The sequence below is a fragment of the Alosa pseudoharengus genome, unplaced genomic scaffold (assembly GCF_046254945.1).
Source record: "Alosa pseudoharengus isolate Yale_2024_CS ecotype anadromous, Long Island Sound unplaced genomic scaffold, YU_APseudo_1.1 YU_APseudo_1.1_scf_11, whole genome shotgun sequence".
Classification (NCBI taxonomy): Eukaryota; Metazoa; Chordata; class Actinopteri; order Clupeiformes; family Clupeidae; genus Alosa; species Alosa pseudoharengus.
Window position 1 is genome coordinate 1,173,951 of NW_027468576.1, and position 20,599 is coordinate 1,194,549.

At 40.2% G+C, this 20,599-nt stretch overlaps 1 protein-coding gene and 1 long non-coding RNA gene across 3 annotated transcripts in view; one reads left to right on the forward strand and one right to left on the reverse strand.

Moving 5' to 3' along the window:
• Positions 1–20,599, reverse strand: part of heatr6 (HEAT repeat containing 6) — a 170,945-nt gene that overhangs the window by 61,125 nt on the left and 89,221 nt on the right. For both annotated transcript variants that reach the window (XM_076277740.1, XM_076277741.1), the window contains one exon: positions 2,882–3,088. In XM_076277740.1, coding sequence (XP_076133855.1) covers positions 2,882–3,088 — 207 coding nt within the window. The remainder of the gene's footprint in view (positions 1–2,881; positions 3,089–20,599) is intronic.
• LOC143114206 (uncharacterized) lies at positions 11,456–13,116 on the forward strand. Its single transcript, XR_012984865.1, has 3 exons — positions 11,456–11,690; positions 12,376–12,441; positions 12,874–13,116. It is a non-coding gene; the product is annotated as an uncharacterized LOC143114206 (long non-coding RNA).

A 20,599-nucleotide genomic window follows, 5' to 3' on the forward strand; every position in this document is an offset into this window, starting at 1 on the left:
GGCAAATTTACCACAGAGGGATTGTTTCTGATTTCGTACCTGAAAGTGTTGATAGTTTATTACTGCTCTATAATATGTGACATAGTGGTAAGTCTGATAGCAACAACAGACTAAGCCCAGGCTCCCAGTCCCAACCCAACCCACTGACTAGTGCGACTCTGGGCATCGGTAACGTTCCAGCTTCATAGGCAAAGATGGAACAGCAGTGCGCTCTGCTCTAAGATCTTTGGAGAGAGATGGTAGTGTTTGAGAAAATATACCATGTTGGGTGGGGAGACTTCTGTGATGAAAATAAACTTACATTTGATTAAGATAGTGGCAAGTGATGTAGCGGTGCTACCCTAATATTTAGGCTGCAGTAGATCACCATGTTAAGCGTTCACCATACTGCAATTAAGTATACTCTTTTGATTATGCCTCATTTGCCAATAGAATATGAATTGTTACATGTGGAATTGCTTGTTATTTGAGTGAAGTAATGATAGCAAAATAAACTCATTCTGCTCGATCAACTATGCACTTATGCAATATTTTTTTTTTTCAGAGACACTGTTGAAGTCCTTTGGAGCACATCTCTACCTCTACCTAACTCTACCTACCAGAAGGTGAGGTTTTCTTGATGGCAAATGGTTACATAGCCTGTTAATATGACACGACACATTTAACATCGTTTTTTTTTTAATTTATTTATGTATTTATTTAATCATTGCAGGTTCGTCCACTGTAGAGTTGCAGATGCCTAAAAACCAGGAACGAAGTAGGAATAATTATCTATTTATTGGGACATTTTATTTTTGATCATTAATGTTTGTCTATTTTGTTTTTATTTTGTAGTTGAAAATTGCTCATTTAATGCACATTTGCGGATTTGTTCAGCAAATCTGTTGAAAAACAAGTCATTAAACTGATGTACTTGTTTACAACAAATACAAATGCTGTTGTATTTTGTTATTTGTCAATTCAACTTCAGTAAACCACCCTTAGTGCTTCACTTTGAATATGAATGTTTCAAATAAATCTGTGATTTTAGTACCCTCTAAGATTAAAAGGTGACAGGGTTGGTGTAAATAACAACTATATTAATACATTGGTTTACCAAGCACATGGGGCCAGAAGTCTAGATTGGAGCCCCAAAACATTTTTGGCATGTGAGCAAGGATGGATTACTGAATGAGCCTACCGAGCCCAAGAGGTCAAGGGACCCTGAACCCCAAGTAGTTGTGTGAATTCACTACCAATAAGTCAAAAAGCAAAAGGCTATGAATCTGAACAAATTTAGGTACTGCCCTTCTCCAGCTGACCATCCCAAAAATGCACCAGAATACAGGAAATCACATCTAACCCCCCCCCCCCCCCACACACACACACACCCACCCGTTTGTACCCACATTTGCACAAACAGGGTAGGGGGAGAGGGTCCTTATGCATCTGTGTCCAGGGGGACAGTAGTTCATAATCAGTCGCTGTATTAATACATAACCTCACTGTATTAATTTATAATATGACATTATAGTGTGAAGTTGTCAATTATCGCCAAGCACAGGTGACTGCGTTGTGGGAGGGGGCCCCCAAATCAAATTCTGCTTAGGGCCCCCAAAAGGCTTGGGCCGGCACTGCGTATGACACATACTCACACAGTAGACATATGTACGCTTCCATGCACAGGCACATACGCAGGCACGCACACGCACACACACACACACACACACACACACACCCACACACATAACATAAACATAACAAACAATCAAGAATTTCTCATAATTATGAACAGGCAAGATGGAGGTGGGGTTGTATAAAATGAATTTTACATGTGAAATCTATGAACTAATCATGTTTTGGTACTTGTTGTCTAGCAGATACCAGTGAGAATTGAGTGTGGATAATGCAATTTAGTGAGACAGTTAGAATCATATAGGCCTTTCAGCGTGATTTCTTTTTGTGGAAAAAATGTGCTGGACTGGGCGGCGGTCATATTTTGTACCGCTCTGCGGTACATCTAGTTCCAATAATAACCACCACCACCTTTTTTGGCCTGTCTCATTGTGTTTGTGTAATGTGCTCAGAGCATTGATAATCAGTCTGATTATGTGTGTTGATTTAAATGAAAATAAAGTGAACTAAATGCATTCCTTTTGTCTTTACCGTCCAGGTTCTCATTTCATTATGCCTCATATTTGTTTATAATAACCTTATATCTATTAATAACAACACCTCATTTGCTATACTTTACCTAAAGCTGACAAATAACACCTATGACATTAACATAGTAATTTATAATATTGTGCATATGGGGTAAAGATGCTAGACTCGGTACTTAGTTCATTGCACCCTTTAATTACTCAGTGAACTTATATCTGTTAATAAAAGGGCCATATTCTTGTCACTTTACTTAGAGCTGACAAATAACACTTATGATATTGCATAGCTGTTTATAATTGTGTGCTGTACAGAGATGTATACATTATTATAACTTTATTACATATACTTATAGCTATAGATATATATAGGACTACAGTAGAAGTCAAAACTCTTAATGCATCACTATACGCATTTAGCAAAGCAAAGTAGTTATGATGCATCATAAAACTGACAAGTGAGTAGGCAGATCTTGACATATTTATAATGCATTATTCAGATTAAAATTATAATCATTCATAATTAGCGGTCATAATGCATCATGAAGTTGGTTATGACGACTTGTGAATACATATAGATGGTAATAATGAGCATTACAATGCTTTATTGACACCTTATAAAACATTATGAATGCATTCATAGGGCGTTATAAATACAACCTTCATAGAAAGTGTTACCTGTACGGTTATATATATTGTAAGTCACTGTGGACAAAAGCTTCTGCCAAATACCCTAACCATACCTTAATGACTTGGGTAAGCGTCTGTGAGGAAGACTCAGCCATCAGTGCTAGTAACAAACTGCGGTGCAGCTCTCTTAGGCTGGATGCAAGTGTTGCAGAGAATGATGTAAAGGCCTGGCGAGGAGTGCTAGTGTCTTCTGCTGCAGACAAAAACAGTCGAGACCCTTCAAGTAGAGATGACAGCACCTGTAGTGATCCTGCACGTACCTAAGGCAAAATATAGGAAAATGATGGGATGACTAGAATTATTAATTGCATGTTTTCAAAGTCTGGTGTTAATCCTCCTCACATGGACTTCTAAGCTATTTACAAACAAATATATGTAAATTGTCAAACAATCAGTTTGTAGAAAAGTCAAGTCAACTTTATTTATATACTGTAGCACATTTAACACAGCAGAATTGACCCAAAGTGCTTCACATATAAAAAGAAAACAAAAACAAAATAATAATAATAACAACAATAATATTAACTAGAAATGCAATTTCAAGGATTTTTTTAAATAATTATATTTATTTGATTTCATACATGTAACATAAATGTGTTATACCAGTACACACATATTAACCTTTATCAATTTACAGTCCTACTTACTCAGGCTAGGTATTCACATTATGTTACTCAAGATTGTCATACTTACACCCATTCACCCATATATTGATAGGACACCCACACTCCATACACACATATACACCTGCTGGATGCCCTACCACACATAGCGCGCACACACACACACACACACACATACAAACTTTTAGGGGCAGCCGTTGCCTACTGGTTAGCACTTCGAACTTGTAACCGGAGGGTTGCCGGTTCGAACCCCAACCAGTAGGCACGGCTGAAGTGCCCTTGAGCAAGGCACCTAACCCCTCACTGCTCCCCGAGCGCTGCTGTTGTTGCAGGCAGCTCACTGCACTGGGATTAGTGTGTGCTTCACCTCACTGTGTGCTGAGTGTGTTTCACTAATTCACGGATTGGGATAAATGCAGAGACCTAATTTCCATCACTGGATCAAAAGAGTATATATACTTATACTTATAAACACCTGGTCACACAAACACCCCTACATTTACACATTATTCTCCATGAAGTTCTCCTGTGCGGTCTTTATAACTTGCCCAACATTTGATTATAAAGATTCATATATGTCCTGCCATACTCTATTCAATTGTTCTTTTTTATTTCTGTCCTAACACATTGGTTTTTCTATACTTAAATAATATTTCATCAATCCCTTCCATGCCTGCATGGATGGGGCCTGTGTGTCTTTCCAATGATTCTCTTATAAACCAAGGAGGAAAAAAGGATCTGCCATCCTATAGGATACTTCGGATTATCTGTTCTCTGCTAAATACACTGTGTAGATGTTAACTTCAACTCAATTTTGCAGGTCTCAGTCATCAACTTTTGAATTTCCAGCGTACCCTGTTTATTTTCTCACATTCCCAGAAAGCATGTATACGAGTGTCATCATGAGAGCCACATTTCACATACAAATGTATGTATTTTAGATTTCGTATAATATATTCTTGTCATGAGCTTATATTGTATAAGCCGCAGATTTTCATTGGTGGTAAATATTATTGGTTAGGTTTAGCCCTTCCTTCCATTTTGCATGAGTATCTGTGATATTAAGGTCCTTATTCCAAGCTTCGTATATTTTTTGAATATGTTTTACATAATGGAGTTTTATACATAATGCGTTGTTACAAGGTGTGTTATATCCTTGTAGAATGGAGAGACATACAAAGAGAGAATTGGCCTAGTTGAGCAGATGGCAGTTGATTACAGGTGCAAATCAGTTTAATTGGTCCTTTATGAGGTAATAATGCTAATGCAAAGTCCATGGTAAAAAAATAAGCTTGCTTTTTGTAAATATCTCAAAAAGTATACAGTTTGCATAAAAGAAAAATGTATTTATTATATTAATATTGCTGAAGTGTCCTTTTCAAGACCTACGCAACGATGGTTGAATGATGTTTGTACGTCAAATGGTTCGACCTGAATTAGATGCACAAATTTGGTTAGAGAAGCTACAAATGCTTAGTGGTTACTATGCTATAAAAAGTGGTTGCTATGTTGATTGCTAGGGTAATCATGTTGGTTGCTAAGGTTGTTGCTAGGTTGATATTATGTAAGTGCTTGCTAGGTTGTTGCTAGGGTACTTGAGATGGTTGCTACAGTGTCGCTAGGGCAATCATAATGGTTACTATGCTATAAAACATGGCTGCTATGTAGGTTGCTAGAGTGTTTCTAGGGTAGATATGGTGATCGCTATGCTAAATAAAGCAGTTGCTATGCTGGTTGCTAGGGTAAGTTAAATGGTTGCTAGTGTGTAATCATAGTTACTATGCTATAAAAAGTGGTTGCTATGTTGTTTGCTAGGGTAATCATGTTGGTTGTTAAGATTGTTACCAGGTTGATATTATGGAAGTGGTTGCTAGATGGTATGGCAAAAAACTGGAGCATATTACCTCAGTCTTAGCCTCTCTTCACTGATGGGACTTCAGGATCCAATTTAAGATTCTGTTAATGGTTTTTAAAGCACAAAATGGTCTGGCCCCAATCTACATCTCTGACCTCATACACCCCCATTCAGCCCCCCAGGTCTCTTAGATCTGGCAACAAAGACCTTCTCTACATCCACCGCTCTCGGAAAAAGGCAAAAAGATGACAGAGCCTTCGCAGTTGCTGCTCCACACTTGTGGAATCAGCTGCCACCTGATATAAGAACTGCCCCCTCCACCACTGCTTTTAAATCCCGGCTCAAAGCCCACCTGTACTCTCTGTTCTTCTCTGCCCTCTAACATGCTATGCTTGCTTACTGTGTCCTGCTGTTCCTTGTTTAATGTGTAGATGTATGTTTATATGTATATTGTTTTTATTGTAACCATCTCACCTGTGTGTGCAGTCAGAGACCCTGGTGTTCGATCACATTTCACTGCAGAGGGTGCTTAATAATCGTGTCTTAAGTGGACATGACTTAATGTAGTTGACTATTTTTTTGGATTGATCCAAAACTTCTGTGAGATCTGGGGGCATAGTTTTTTCAGTCAGAGCCTCCCGATGCTAGCCTGGGTGTTCTCATGCTGCCTTGCGCACGATTTGATTCACGCTGCTAAGGCAGCCTGGAGACCATGGAGCAAATTTTCGCCTGAGATAGGTGACCAATCACAGAACAAGGGGGAAAGCAAGACGATGATGAGCTATGCACAGACGCATTTGATAGACATCCGTGGCATCCAATAAACGGATCTGGGCATTTTTTTCAAATACGAGAAAATGAACGTTTGGTTTCCAGACCACGTCTCATTGAGAAGTGGTGGCGCTAGCCAGGCTATCCCGATGCAGCATGCAATGGGTTGCGATCATGGTGGGATTTCTCTGTGTAGCTTTTGTGACAAAGCCTTTGACCCGATCGGTCATGGATGCAGCGTCGTTGGTGCATATATCCCAACCAAGATCATGTTCCCTGAAGTACTCATCTGTGACCCTGAATATCTCATTACCCAGTGTTATCTGCAATGCTATCTTCATCCTCACATTGGCAAACAGATGGCAAAGGCCACTATCATCAGTTGAATCGACTAATTGGAGCGCAAATATTTCCTCTAGGCCATAGTTTCTCACTGAGGACAGATTTTAGTGTCATCCGACATATCAATGCGCCGTTTAATAGTGATATCAGAGAGAGGTATTTTCTCAATTTCCTTAACAGCATCTGGGCCCATCATGACCATTTTTACATGCTGGCATTAAAAGTGATTCTGCAATGGTGTGTGGCTTTTTGGCTTTGGCAACTACCTCGGCAACTAAAACACTAGCCTTTGGTGCTTTGTCAGACAAACGCACAGTAGAAACCATGCGTTCATTCGGTTTAATTTTGCGACAAAAGCTTCTTAAAGCTATGTACAATATGATTGATTGTTGATTTTCTCTTTATCAATATGTTTGTTTGGACTGAAAATGACACTGCCACATGCCAAAAGGTTGTAAGACAATGTGGTAGAAACATTGAATCAAAAAATGTAATCGTTTTTATCTTTTTTAGCATTTTTTATGAAAATGGCCGTGTCCAAAATTATTCATACCCTTTTTAAATAATCAATGTAAACATATTTATTTGCATTAAGAACTCTCAAAATGGTTCTTATAATACCTACCAAGCCTCTCCATGTGCTCCATCTCCACAATGATTCTAGACTGCACCTTTTTAACAGCAATCTGGGTTTTGAGTCAAGAGCGATTATTTGCCATCCCTCTGACCTTATGCTCACTTCTTTGACGGACGGGTCTGGACTATGCCTGGGCCATTCTAAAATGTTGGTATTGTTATCGGTTAACCATTTCTTGCCTTGTTTAGCTGTATGTTTTGGATCATTGTGTGGTTTAATGGTCCAATGCCGCCTATTGGGGCAGGTCTCTCGGCAGACAGCCTCATCTTCTATTTCAAAGTTCTTAATTTGCCTCTTGTTTTAGTGTTACCGTTTACAGTGGGTCCCAGTTAAGTTTGGACGGGTTCCTTCATGAATCACGCACCCCATTTTCTCAGCAGAAATGGCACAAACTGCAGTTGACACAAACAACCACAAGGTGTCACTTGGGAGTTCTGCCACTACTATTTTTGATGCGACTTGACTTAACTGCTTCCATGACACAGTGAGCCATTACCAAACATATATGATAATACAATAGCGTGAGTTTATAAATCTTATACCCTATTTCAGACATGGGCAAACTACGGCCCGTTGAACGTTTTAATTCGGCCCGCTAAACTTGTCCAAATTATTGAAAAAAAAAAAAACTCTTATCAATGTTAAGGCTTCTGCCTCCCGTATGCGTTTTCAGCGCTTGTCTATCATTAAGGAGGAGCCACCCATTAAATTCTATTATTAAATTACATTTCATATTATTATCGTCGGTAAACCTCGTTCGTTTCACCATATCCCTGTAATACCGCGCTTCCCCACTACATGGCGCTCATTGACCTTTTTGGCCTGTGGGACAGGGCTGTACAGTGCGACATATATGTCGCACATGCTACAAAAAAATTAGTTTGTGCGATGGATGATTTACCAACGTAGCACTGGTGCTACAGTAGGCCTATACAGTTTTGCTCATGGCAATACAATGCATGCGTGTGAGACTGACAGGGAGGCTACAGCAATTACCTTCTACTGTGATCAGTGCAACTGGCTACACCAGATGTCATAGCGGCGCGTAGGCTACGTTAAAAAAAAAATAGACCCGTCTTCTGTTTTTGCTCGTCGCGAACGGAGCTCTTCGTTACGCGCCCAGTGTAGGCTCCCGGTGAAACGCGTGTTTGTTTGTTTGAGCTGCGTATGTATAGACTACTTCTGTGAGAGGGGAATCGATGTAGGCTACTTTGATTTCAACTTATTTGCAGTCTACGCGATTAAAAACTATGTCTACTTGTTTGTAGGCATAGTATCCAAACAATCCAACTCCAAATCAAACAACACCTTAATTATCCTCGCGAATCAAACAAGTGATGGCTATGTTTAGCCTAAAGCGAAAGTATCTTCCGACCGGGCCGGGCTGAGGTGATTAGATTAGGCAAGCAGAGGTAGAAGTTTGTGGCAATCACCTTGTTGCTTTGCATTTTTAGTTCAGTTTAAAACGAACAACTTATCCAAACAACACCATTCAGATCTAAAACTTAGAAGAAAAAAGTCCACCGGGACGTTCGCTTCTATCTGTCAAATATGAGCCCACTTCATGCGCAACAGTCTCGCTTAGTGCTTAATAACCTTTACAAGATCGGTTCCGAAAAAACCTTCACGACACTTTAATTAGCCTACGACTGCGTTAGCCACAGACCTTCAGCTATCTTTAGTAGGCTACCTATTGTAGGCTATGTGTATGGAACAGTCTAGGGATGCATTTGACATGTCAGTTAGCCTACTTATTTGCACCACTGGTTAGATGTAATTAGGGTATTTCACTCGTGCAATGACAATAAGGTTGAATGTAGGGTTACACTAATCTAAAAACTTAGAAATATGAACTAAACGTGAATTAAATCTTAGTGGAATAAAATCTTCAGCATATCTTGTACTTATTCAAAAATAAATGAACTGACTTCCAATCCATGAATAAGAAAAATTAACAAAAAATCAATGTCATGACCTGTCTTCCTGATACCCATTGAAAAGTCTAACTGCATGGAACTGTCATGGATTGTTTTTTTGTTTTTACAAAAACACAACAACCAAATAACATATCATGCTGATAGCTTTTGTTCATCTCAAACACAATGTAGCCAGGTGAGATGTTTACAACTACATGACCTTTTATCAATCCAGTTGCAGTAGGCCTAGATCCCAACCACAATTGATGAACTGTGATGAACTGATTGTTTTTAGAGATTTTAGAGGTTTTATATCGATGCTACAGAATTTGTGGCTGGTGCTACAAAACTTTTAACCTCTGTAGCACCAGTGCTACTTGCAAAAAAAGTTAACGTACAGCCCTGCTGTGGGATATTACTCCCTTCTTCTCTTTAGCTTTGTCCTGTGAGCCCCTCTGTAAAAATGAGCTTATCAAAGAAAAGAAAAGTGGACAGTGAGTGCCGAGTATTTAATGCAGAGTGGACAACGAAATATTTTTTTACTGAAGACCGATCAAAGGCTGTGTGTCTGATATGCCAAGAAACTGTCGCGGTTTACAAAGAGTACAATATCAGCCGCCACTTTGCTACCAAGCATGCTAACTACGCCAGCAAGCAGTCAACGCAAGAGCGAACAGCCACGGCCCAGAGGTTGGCGGCTAATTTACAGGCTCAGCAACATCTTTTTCACCGACAAACTGCGATTCAAGAGTCATCCACCAAAGCAAGCTTTTTGCTGTCATTCAAAGTAGCCAAAGCTAGCAAGCCTTTCTCCGAAGGCGAGTTTTTAAAAGAATGCATGGTAGAGGCGGCAGGTATTTTGTGTCCTGAGAGCCAAGGCAAGTTTGAAAAGATCAGTTTATCACGCAGGACTGTGACTCGCCGTGTGGAACTGATTGAGGAAGATATAGCCAGCCAAATAAACAAAAAGGCTGAGTCCTTTAAGCTATATTCACTAGCACTGGATGAAAGTAATGATGTTAAAGACACTGCTCAACTCTTAATTTTTATCCGTGGGATTAATGACAATTTTGAAATAACTGAAGAGTTTTTGGCCATGGAGTCTCTGAAGGGAACAACGCGTGGAGAGGATCTGTACAACCATGTGTCTGCTGCCATTGAAAAACATAAGCTACCTTGGAGTAAACTGGCCAATGTCACAACGGATGGATCACCAAATTTGACTGGAAGACATGTTGGGCTGCTAACTTTGTTTGGCTCGACCTACGTCTGTGAGCAGACATTCAGTGTCATGAACATCAACAAATCCCGTCACAGATCCAGGTTAACTGACCAGCATCTCGGAGCTATCCTGAGAATTGTCACAACCAAACTCACTCCAGACTTTGATGCATTGGCCAAAAAGGGAGATCAACAACACTGTTCCCACTGAAACTGTGAGTTTCTCTGCTGTTATTCTGTGATAATCAAATGTAAATAATTCAAGTAAATCAAATGTATACTGTGAATTTCTCTACTGTGTTTATTCCTAATCAAATGAAATTAATGCATTTGAAAAAAAAAACTGTACAATGAGCCTTGCTGCCTACTCATGATATGTTACATGTTTGTAGGCCAAATCCTCTCACGTAATGGCTTTTACATGTAATTTATATTATTTCACACAAACACTCCATCCATCTGTTCCTGGTCCGGCCCCTGTCAAATCTTAGAACCCAATGTGGCCCTCCTGGCAAAAAGTTTGCCCACCCCTGCCCTATTTGTCACGGTAACTTATAGATGTGATAGTGTAACGATAAGCGCATGAGACTTTCAGCGGGGGCACGGGAACTTAAATTGATCACGGTAGTTTAAGCTTACACTTAAACAGACAAAACATTCTAATATGAAAATGTAGATGCAATTGTTGTAAAATGGTGCAGCTCCTTTAAGAAAGCCCCGTGCGCAGGGATGGAAAGAGAGAAAGCGAGAGGGGATGTGTGTTAGAACTTAGATGCGTGTGGAAAAAGTAGATGTGCTGTTGAGACTGGAGCGAGTCATATTCAAAATAATGCAAAAAATAAATCCGCAGATAAAACCAATTATCACCATTCATTGCAACCGCAGCATGCCTGCTTGCCGACGTTCAAACGAAAAAGATATCAAAGCACCTTTTGCGTTTGAATGTAGCACGATTTTTTTTTTTTAAAGGTCTCATTCACTGAGAAACCGTTTAATACTTGTTACTTTCGAAATACTATAGCTCACTCCAAGTTGCATATGCATGCTGCACGTGAAAATGATCTTCTACCCCCATTGCCCGCATTAGCCAATGAAAGAAAATACACGGAAAAACAAGCGAATCAGAAAGAGCCCTTCCCAATGACGCCGAAGGAAAACTGATTATTCATGGCCTCGCCCACCATGGCTTGTGACCGCCTACAGGAAGACTGGAAGATTTTGCGGCTAGGGGATTGTCTCTCTGCAGCTAGTAGGAGCTGCCTGTGTTATTTGTGGCAATAACACATCAATGTTGCATGTCTTGCCTTAGAAACAAGAGTTGAGGAAGAAATGGTTCGGATTTATCGTTGGAACACCACCACCGAAGTAGTGCAACATTAGTTGTGTTCCAATCATTTCGACCACACTCACTGCCTACAGTTAGAAAGTGGTTTTGCATCGATGTTCTGAAAACCTGCTTCTGTACCGTCATGACGATCGACCACCAGCTCACAGGCTGTAAGTACAAACAAACTTTTCCACCTAACGTCTGTTACAAAATAGCATGTTCATATTCTTCACGTTAGCATGCATGAAAAGGGTACAAGCTAGGCTTAGGCTAGCCTATATTACAGGAAGCTACACCAGGCACGTAACTGAAGTGTTCTGTTGACGTGTAAAATCAGAGAATGTCTAATAGGAAGGGCTCTGGTAAAATCCATTAGAGGAATGGTCTATTTTCCTGAACGTAGCCTACAGGCCACTAACACGCAAGGTGTAGCTACTTCCATTGATTAGGCCTATTGGAAGCTATTGTTGCAGTAGCCTACATAACGCGAACGGAATGCTTCAGTTACGTGCCTGGTGTAGCTAACGTTACACTCATAAGAAACTGACCACACTACCCAGAGATTTAGCTTGTTGAACCTATAATCTTCTAACCTAAGCGTTAAACCACAAATAATAATATTAGCAACAATATCTTATGCTCAACTAAGTACGGATATTGTTCTAGTCTAAACAGGGAAAATCAAAAACACAATACCCGTGCACTATTAGGCTAAGTTGCTATCACTAGAGCTCAGGTATTTACACTTCAGTCTAATTTATGTCTTCTTGCCACTATTACATTGACCTTTGTAGGCCTACAATGATGTTTTGTTTGATTACTTGCTGTTTAATTAGTGTTTTGTATGTCTTCCAGAGCACATCCTCATGTCAGGCTACACAGCTTTCTAGCCTACATTAGGTCATCACGTTAGAAGCAAAGGTTTGTGATCTAACTTTTTTTGTTGTGCTAGTTAGTTTCTAGAAGTCTTTTTCCTAGTAGGCTAATACAGGTTCTTATGTGCTCATCAATGTTTGGGAAAGTCAATTCATGGGTTTCTTCAGGTCACTTTCCACAGGTGTATAAAATCAAGCACCTCGATTATGAATGCGGACTGCATGGTGCTTGATTAATACACCTGTGTAAATGGACCTGATGAAACCCATGAATTGCATAACAGATAGAATTGATATTACCGAATGTCTTCTTGTGGGTGTGCTACTTAGTACATCATACACCTTACCGCAGTCACTAAAATATTTTTGTTTCCATTGTGCCAGTACAGTTTTGTGTGAGAGAGTGAATGTCCTGTGTACTATAAGTATTATCTTGTAACTTGACAGTAATTTACAGTAACACATTTATTTACTTTAGGTACCCAAACAGAATACTTCATGAAAAGTATGAGTATTGATACAAGCACTTCGGATACACCATGGGCATGGGGGCCTGCTACCTCTACTGCCATCAAGCCTGTTCATCCAAGGCCAGCTAGAAGACCTCGGGTTGGTCAAGATGAGGAGGAGGATGAAAGCGACATCTCCACAATAACACCTGATGGCTCCACCTATGGCCCAGCGCAATCAAAGAGCAATGTAATAGAATCATCACACCCAACGAATGTGTTTTGTGTGTTGTCCCTTCGGATCCCCAGGACAATACAAGACGAAACAACAACTCAGACCTTTTCCCCTAAATAATCCCAGCACCATCTTACAAAGGATCTGTAGGCCAGATGTCTGCATTGTCTGGCAAAAAGAGGACATTGTTAATTCTGTGCATAGTTTAGATGTTCTTGTTTTGTGTTTGCATTATTTTAATAGACTGCAATATTACTATTTGTCAGTGTTTCACAGACCACCTAGCAAAAAAAAAACAGTAGACCTTTGTTAGAATTGTTACCACAGTATATTACACAATAGGCCTTCTCACTGAACCACCTTGCTTATTGTCTTTGCACCTTGCTTATGGTGTCAGAGGATTCATATGATTTAAACTGGCATAGGTTACATCAGTGTTGCAGAACTGTTTGGATTTACATACAAGTTGGTTCAATATTGCAAACAACTCATCTATTATATTTTACCACATCTACTTGTGGAACACTGGAGATAGCTTGCGGACCACACTTTGAGTACCACTGCTGTATGTAAATATAATAAAGTTATTTATTGAAAATTTACCTGTTTTGTATATTTGTTTTAGGAGTACCATCAGTTTTTGTCCCTTTTAAGCTAAAGGTTTATCTTACCTTTCATATCTTCTGTCTCACAGAGGGCCATAGTCGTCATAGTCGAATGTTTAGTGCATTTTGAAGGGAGTATATTATGCTAAGGCAGACTGGTTCTAATCCTGGGTACAGGGTCATAGACAACAGGGGTACTGGTGTTGCCTATTTTTCTAACCACATGAGCAATCCCCTTACGAAAAAGTAGTATAGGAATCTTATAGTATTTGGGACAAAATATTATAGTAATCTTATAGGAATAATTATTATAGGAATAATTGGGACATACTGTAGAAGTACTACTAATAACTATAATATCCTGTAACCGCTATAGTTTTTCTATAGTAGTCTTATAGTACCTATAGTATGTCAAAATACTATAGTATTCCTATAAGATTACTGTAATATTTAGTCCCAAAATACTATAGTATAAGATTCCTATAGTAGGCTACTTTTTCTGTCATACGTGACAGAAAACAACTTGAGTAGGCTAACCTCTGCCAATGTAAGGCTATCAAAGCCATTCTCATTAAGAAGTCTTGCAGCACACATTCTCTGCTTCTGTAGGCATTCTGGTACAATTCCAGCAAAATATAGCTAGGTAGGTGTGTTTGCATTTAAATCTATATATATATTGGGCTATGACCAAGTGGTCTTTCAATGATAGTATCATGGAATTCAAACCATAACTATCTATTCCGATAGCATTAGCAGGCTAGGTCAGTGGCTGAACTGCATTTAGGGTGCTTACCTGTATTGTGAAGTAAAATATCTACTAGGAAGATTGCAAAGACTTTTGACTGTGTAAAGAAATAGGTCTTTATTTTAAAACGTTTCCAACTGTTTATTACTTGAAAGCAAGATGACGATTGTCACAAACGTTTACCTCTTTTAGGAGAGATTTTAAGTTGACAGGCAATTGTTACCATTCTATTAAACCAACGTTCACCGACAAACGATCAGGAAGCGGTTCTTCTTCCTACTCGGATACTAGGATCAAACACATGAAGTTGTATCTCCGAAGACATTTTGTGCAACAGTTTTGACTCGAGTTTTTGCCAGGTTTTAGCACTGTAAAGTTGAATATGGAGCATAGCACAGGCAGAATCGGATGAGGACGCACTGCAGGAAGCGTCACAGTACTGTTAGCCAATCAGAGGTGAATTCATTAGCATGTCATTAATATTCATGACTAGAGGCGAAATCCAGTCGTTCCTCCCCGCCCACCTTCCCCACCAAACTAGAACAGCATGAAACAGACGCAGGACAGCATTTTTTTCACCAAAACCGGCTCACAGGGCATTCATCAATACTACAGACCACTGCAAAATTAATGAAAAAACGATGAGATGAGACCTTTAAACAGCTGGACAAATGATTTAGCTAATTGATTATAGCCTGCACACCAACAATTGTTGAACATTTACCTGTACAAGACAGTAGCCCAGCCTAACAAGCATGTTGCATGTTGTAGGCCTACTGTAGAAATTTCACTTAAATTGCAACCACAACATGCCTGCATGCCGACGTTCAAACGACAACGAATAAGATATCAAAGCAACAAGAGGGTTGAGTCTGAATGACACGGAGTTCAGACTCATATTGCTCCTCATAACCATCTATAAAAAAAGTGTTTTTTCTTTTCTTTTTGAGCACCTGGCATCGGGTGAAGCTTTTCGAAGTTGAACAGGCTATTAAAAACTATTTGCGCACCTCAATGTCACAGGAGAGACTGGGCTCTCCCTTCTATGAATTGAAAAAGATGTTATGCTACCTGCAAACTGGCCTATGATTTCATTGCTGAGTTTGCGGCAAAGCAAGACAATGTTTTTTTTTTTGAGTCAGGATATGGCGAGTCAGTCATTTATTTGTCCAATGTTAGCCTACAGACCAGTTTCCATAGTGCACATCTTATCAACAGTTTGAATGTCGTGTGTGTTTCTGCTCATTGACAAATACCGTTCAGCACAATGATTCATGCCCAATTAATTTCCCCTGTTAAAGTGTTCGCCTTTGTTACAGCATTTGGTTTCGTGATGTAGCCTATGATAAACACCATATGGCCAAATATGTGACTCAGCTAATGTTATAGGCTATACAATTTCCCCTCTTAAAGACAAGCTGGTGTAGCTTATTAGACTAGGCTACTAAAATGCACCGACGGTAGCCTTGGCTATGTGTAAAGTAAGCTATCGCATGATTTCATGCACGTAAGTTCATGCATCTGTCAAGTTTGCACAGGGCCTCGCACCATCTGTCAAGTTCGCACAGGGCTTCGCACCCCCTTGCGACGGCCCTGCAGCTCCTCCTAAGACAGCAAGGAAAAAGTTAAAATACGCGATAAACCCGGGAAAAGTTGACAGGTTTGTTTCGGTCCCGGTGATTATTTGTGAAATTGTGCAAATGACAGCCTTTTCAAGGCATTTCAAGGAAGGTGTCGTATGCAAGCTCCCAAATTGACCCAGTAGCCTACAGAAGGCATCAATAAATTGTTGGGACTGGGGAGGGTCATGTGTTTTTTTCTCAATCACTTTAAAGGGTCATAGAAAAATTTCTTGCTGGCGAGGGAGGGTCACGTCTTTTTTGACTAACGCTCCCAAAACTCCTCCGGTAGCCCCTTAAATAAATAATGAATAGTCCCTAATTGATTATAGCCTGTAGGCCTACACCAGCAATTGTTGAACATTTACCTGTACAGGACATTGACAGTAGCCCAGCCTAACAAGCAGATGTTGCAAAATACATCAAAAGACGCAATTAATCAGAAATAAATAATGCCTAGCCTTTCTGCCCCCCCCCCCCACCCCACCCCCATCCCCAACACACACACAAAAAACACACACACTTACATCATCACTGTCATCACCTCACATACATACAGCACACTGCTTGCTACAGTAAGCCTCCTCTACATACTTGCTGCACACTGCCCCCCCCCCTCCCTACATACACAGCACATTGTCTTCAGGATCTTCTCCAACACACATCCTCTACATACTTACAGCACACTGCCCCCACCTACCCACACACACACTACACACACACACACACAGTCACTGCTCCACTCCCCTCCCGCCCACACACACATCTTCACTGTCATCACTCACATACATCATACATACAGTACTCTGCTTGCAATAGTAAGTCCCCTTACCATACTTGCAGTACACTGCCCCCCCCTCTCCCCTACATACACAGCACATTATTTCATCAGGAAGCTTCTCCAACACACATCCCCAACATACTTACAGCACACTGCCCCCCCCCCCCCCCAATACACAGCACATTGTCTCATGAGGAAGCTTCTCCAACACTTATATTGCACACTGCCCTCTCCCCACATACACAGCACACTATCCCATCTCCCCTGTCATCCCCCCAACACACACACCAAGACCCCTGGCAGTTGGGTTAGCCCCTTGAGCCGTGGATCTGCCCATGGTTTCTTCCTTGGTAAGGGAGTTTTTCCTTGCCCCTGTTGCTCTTGGGTGCTCCTTGTTGGTGCCCCCCCCCCCCCCCAATACCAATCCCCCTCCACCTTTCTTATGCAGCCCTTGCCACTTAATCTACTAAACCCCTCTTCTACTGCACTTTTACCCCCCCCCCCCCCCCATTAATGCACAAATGGCTGACACCAGACATAATTTCACTGCATTTCTTGCTTCCAGTAACTATATGCATGTGACAATAATGACCTCAGCACCATGGGAGAGAGAGCGTTCTCCCACACAGCCCCAAAGCTATGGAACTCACTTCCAAACAACATCAGGCAGTGTGAATCCACTGCCCAGTTTAAAAAGGAACTGAAAACGTATCTCTTCAGACTAGCCTATGGACTGTGATATGGCTAAATGGACTATATATATTTTGATATATATATATTTTTCTCCTTTTTTGATATATATATATATTTTTTTTTTTCCCCTTCTATTTGTTTTATTTGTAAAGCGACCTTGGGTGTCCTGAAAGGCGTTCTTTAAATAAAATTATTATTATTATTAATAAACTTCCTTGTATCCTTGTATCCTTGTAATCTGCATCACTTTATTTAACAAACTGCAAGCAACAAGAGGGTTGAGTTTGCAAGAGCAGAGCCTATCTGTTAAGGCACTCGATAGGCTATATGGTAACGAGCTGTGTGCGCCTGGAAAGACAATAGAGGATGCTTTCTGAATAGCACAGCGAAGACGGCTCTGGTCATCCCATACTCTCCCCCCACTTCCTGTAGCCTACCATTATGACTTGTTGCCGTTTTGGGACATTAAGCTTTTTCACGTTAAGCCCCCCTCCCCCACTCCCTTCTTTCACAAGCAGTGGGGGAGCGTGGGGCACAAAGTAACACTTTTTGGTAGACAAAGGAGGGTTCTCCGCACTTCTGTCATTTGGCGACAATCCGTTGCAACCAGGCCAGGACAGATATTTTAGAGAGAAGGAGAGACGCCGGTGCAGCTCTTCTTAATTTTCTTTATTCTTTAGTAAAAGGTGCAAAACATTATTAAACTTTGACTAACGTTTCGATGTGTCAATGTTTTTGACTAACGAACATCGAAACGTTAGTCAAAGTTTAATAACTTTTTGGATTTGGCTGATTATTTCTAAAATCATTTGAGTTTCACTAGTCACATGTTTTAACAAGGAACACTTGTTATTGAACTAATAACAGAAGTGTGTCGAAAATTGACTTTATTTTCCATACGGAGAAATAACATATGCAGAGTCTAACCAAGGTCAATCTTGCCAAAAAAGCCCTCAAACCTGAAAACACATGAGGCAAAAGTGCAAAACATCACAAAACTAACTAAACTAACGCGCATATTTTTGTATTGCAATCATTGTAGCCTACAGTTGTAACAGCGCATAACAGTCGTTTTACTCCCCGTATGCGCTCATTATAAAGAACGTTTAACGTGTCCCAAAAACAGCTATCAACTAATCACCAAACGTCTTATAAACAAGTATTGCCAGGAGCACCTTGCAAAAAATGATAACAATAGGCCAAGGCCTTCATATGGCTCTGCTCCTGCTTAGATTCGAACTCAGAACTGCCTGAAAGTTGCAGACCTGTTCTAGAAATACACGCATTAACCCACTCGACCGTCAGACAACGCTATCTGCTTCGAGTAGGCCTATTGGGTAGGACTGTAGCCTACACTGGTTGCTGTGGCACAGTCTTGAGTGACCGAATTCGTTTTCCTTTGTCATATGAATGCTGTCATTTTCTTAACATTACTGTTAAGGAGATGCTGTAGGCAAAGGCTATATTTAACCTCGTTAGAGTAGTAAACCAAATCAGAACTATTCACAAGGTTTCTGGGCAGCATATTTATGTTCTGTTAGCAAGCGAACTTCTCATGACTGCCGACAAAAGTAGCCTACTGCCAGCTGACGAAGGAGGAAAAGATCAGGCAGTGTGCAAAGAGACCTGCCCCAATAGGCATCATTGGACCATTAAATCATACAATGATCCAAAACATACTATACAGCCAAGCAAGGTAAGAAATGATTAACAGAGAACAATGTCATATTTTAGAGTGGCCCAGCTTGACTCCAGACCTTAATCCGTCAAAAAAGTGAGTACAAGGCCAGAGTGAAGGCAAATAATCGTTCCTGCCTCAAAACCCGGATTGCAGCTAAAAAGGTGCAGTCTACAATCATTGTGGAGACATGGAGCGGCTTGGCACGTATTTTTAGAACCATTTTGAGAGCTTTGATTGCAAATAAAGATGTTTCCAGTGATTATTTTATAAGGGTATGAATAATTGTGGACAAGCCATTTTACATAAAAATGTAAAAAAAAGATAAAAACGCTTATTTTTTTGATTCCATGTTTCTACCACATTGTCTTACAACCTATTGGCATGTGGCAGTGTCATTTTCAGTCAGAACAAACATACTGGTCAAGAGAAAATCAACATTAAATCAATATTTGCCAGGGGTATGAATAATTTTGTTTTTAACTATATATATATATATATATATATATATATATATATATATATATATATATATATATATATATATACATACATATATATACACACACACATATATATATATATATATATACACACACACACACATATACATATATATACATACATATATATATACACTGTATCAGAGTTTCCGCTAGAAAAAAATGGTGCCGGTCAAAGTGACCAGCAGAGGTTTGGTTTTCCGGACATTTTGATGATATGCCGTCAAATATTCTATTATCGCTTCTTAAAGTTGAGGAAAACTGGAGACAGGCTAGGTTAAAGAATGACATAATCAGGCTGAATAGAATGCAACATGTGCATTAGCCTAACTTACGTAAACATGCCTAACAAGATCTAGCCAGTAGGCTATGTATGTTTTCATTGACAGCAAGAGTCCGCTTCGTTCATTGTTTTAAAAAGGCTACGTTGTTTGTTGCTGCTACCCACGTTATCTCCAGTGGTTCCACTGTTTAACTTGCACAGATGCGCAAACACAAGAATGAGCGCTCACACCACTACCCCCTAAGGCTATGCCTCTTTATTTGATAACAATAAATTAAGAAATGCTTCCTATTCTGGGAAATGTTTAGTTTCTTTTTCTTTTGGTCCGTGGTTTAATGATACCGTTTAATTGTGCCGGAAATTATCCGCGGAACAGCAATCTCCTCGTCGAGGAGGCCCTAACCCTGCAGATCATAGACAGAGAAAGCATAGACCTACTGTATGCTTTGGGTACAGAACACAGTTGCATGTCCAGTGTACACAGAGAATGACAGTGTCTTGGAGCGGCCGCAACCCCGCAACTCCACTTTCAACGTCATGATTCCGACAGATACGCCCGACACTTCTGCTTTTTATCTGGTGGTGGTGGAGTTGACCGGACATCTGAGGCTTC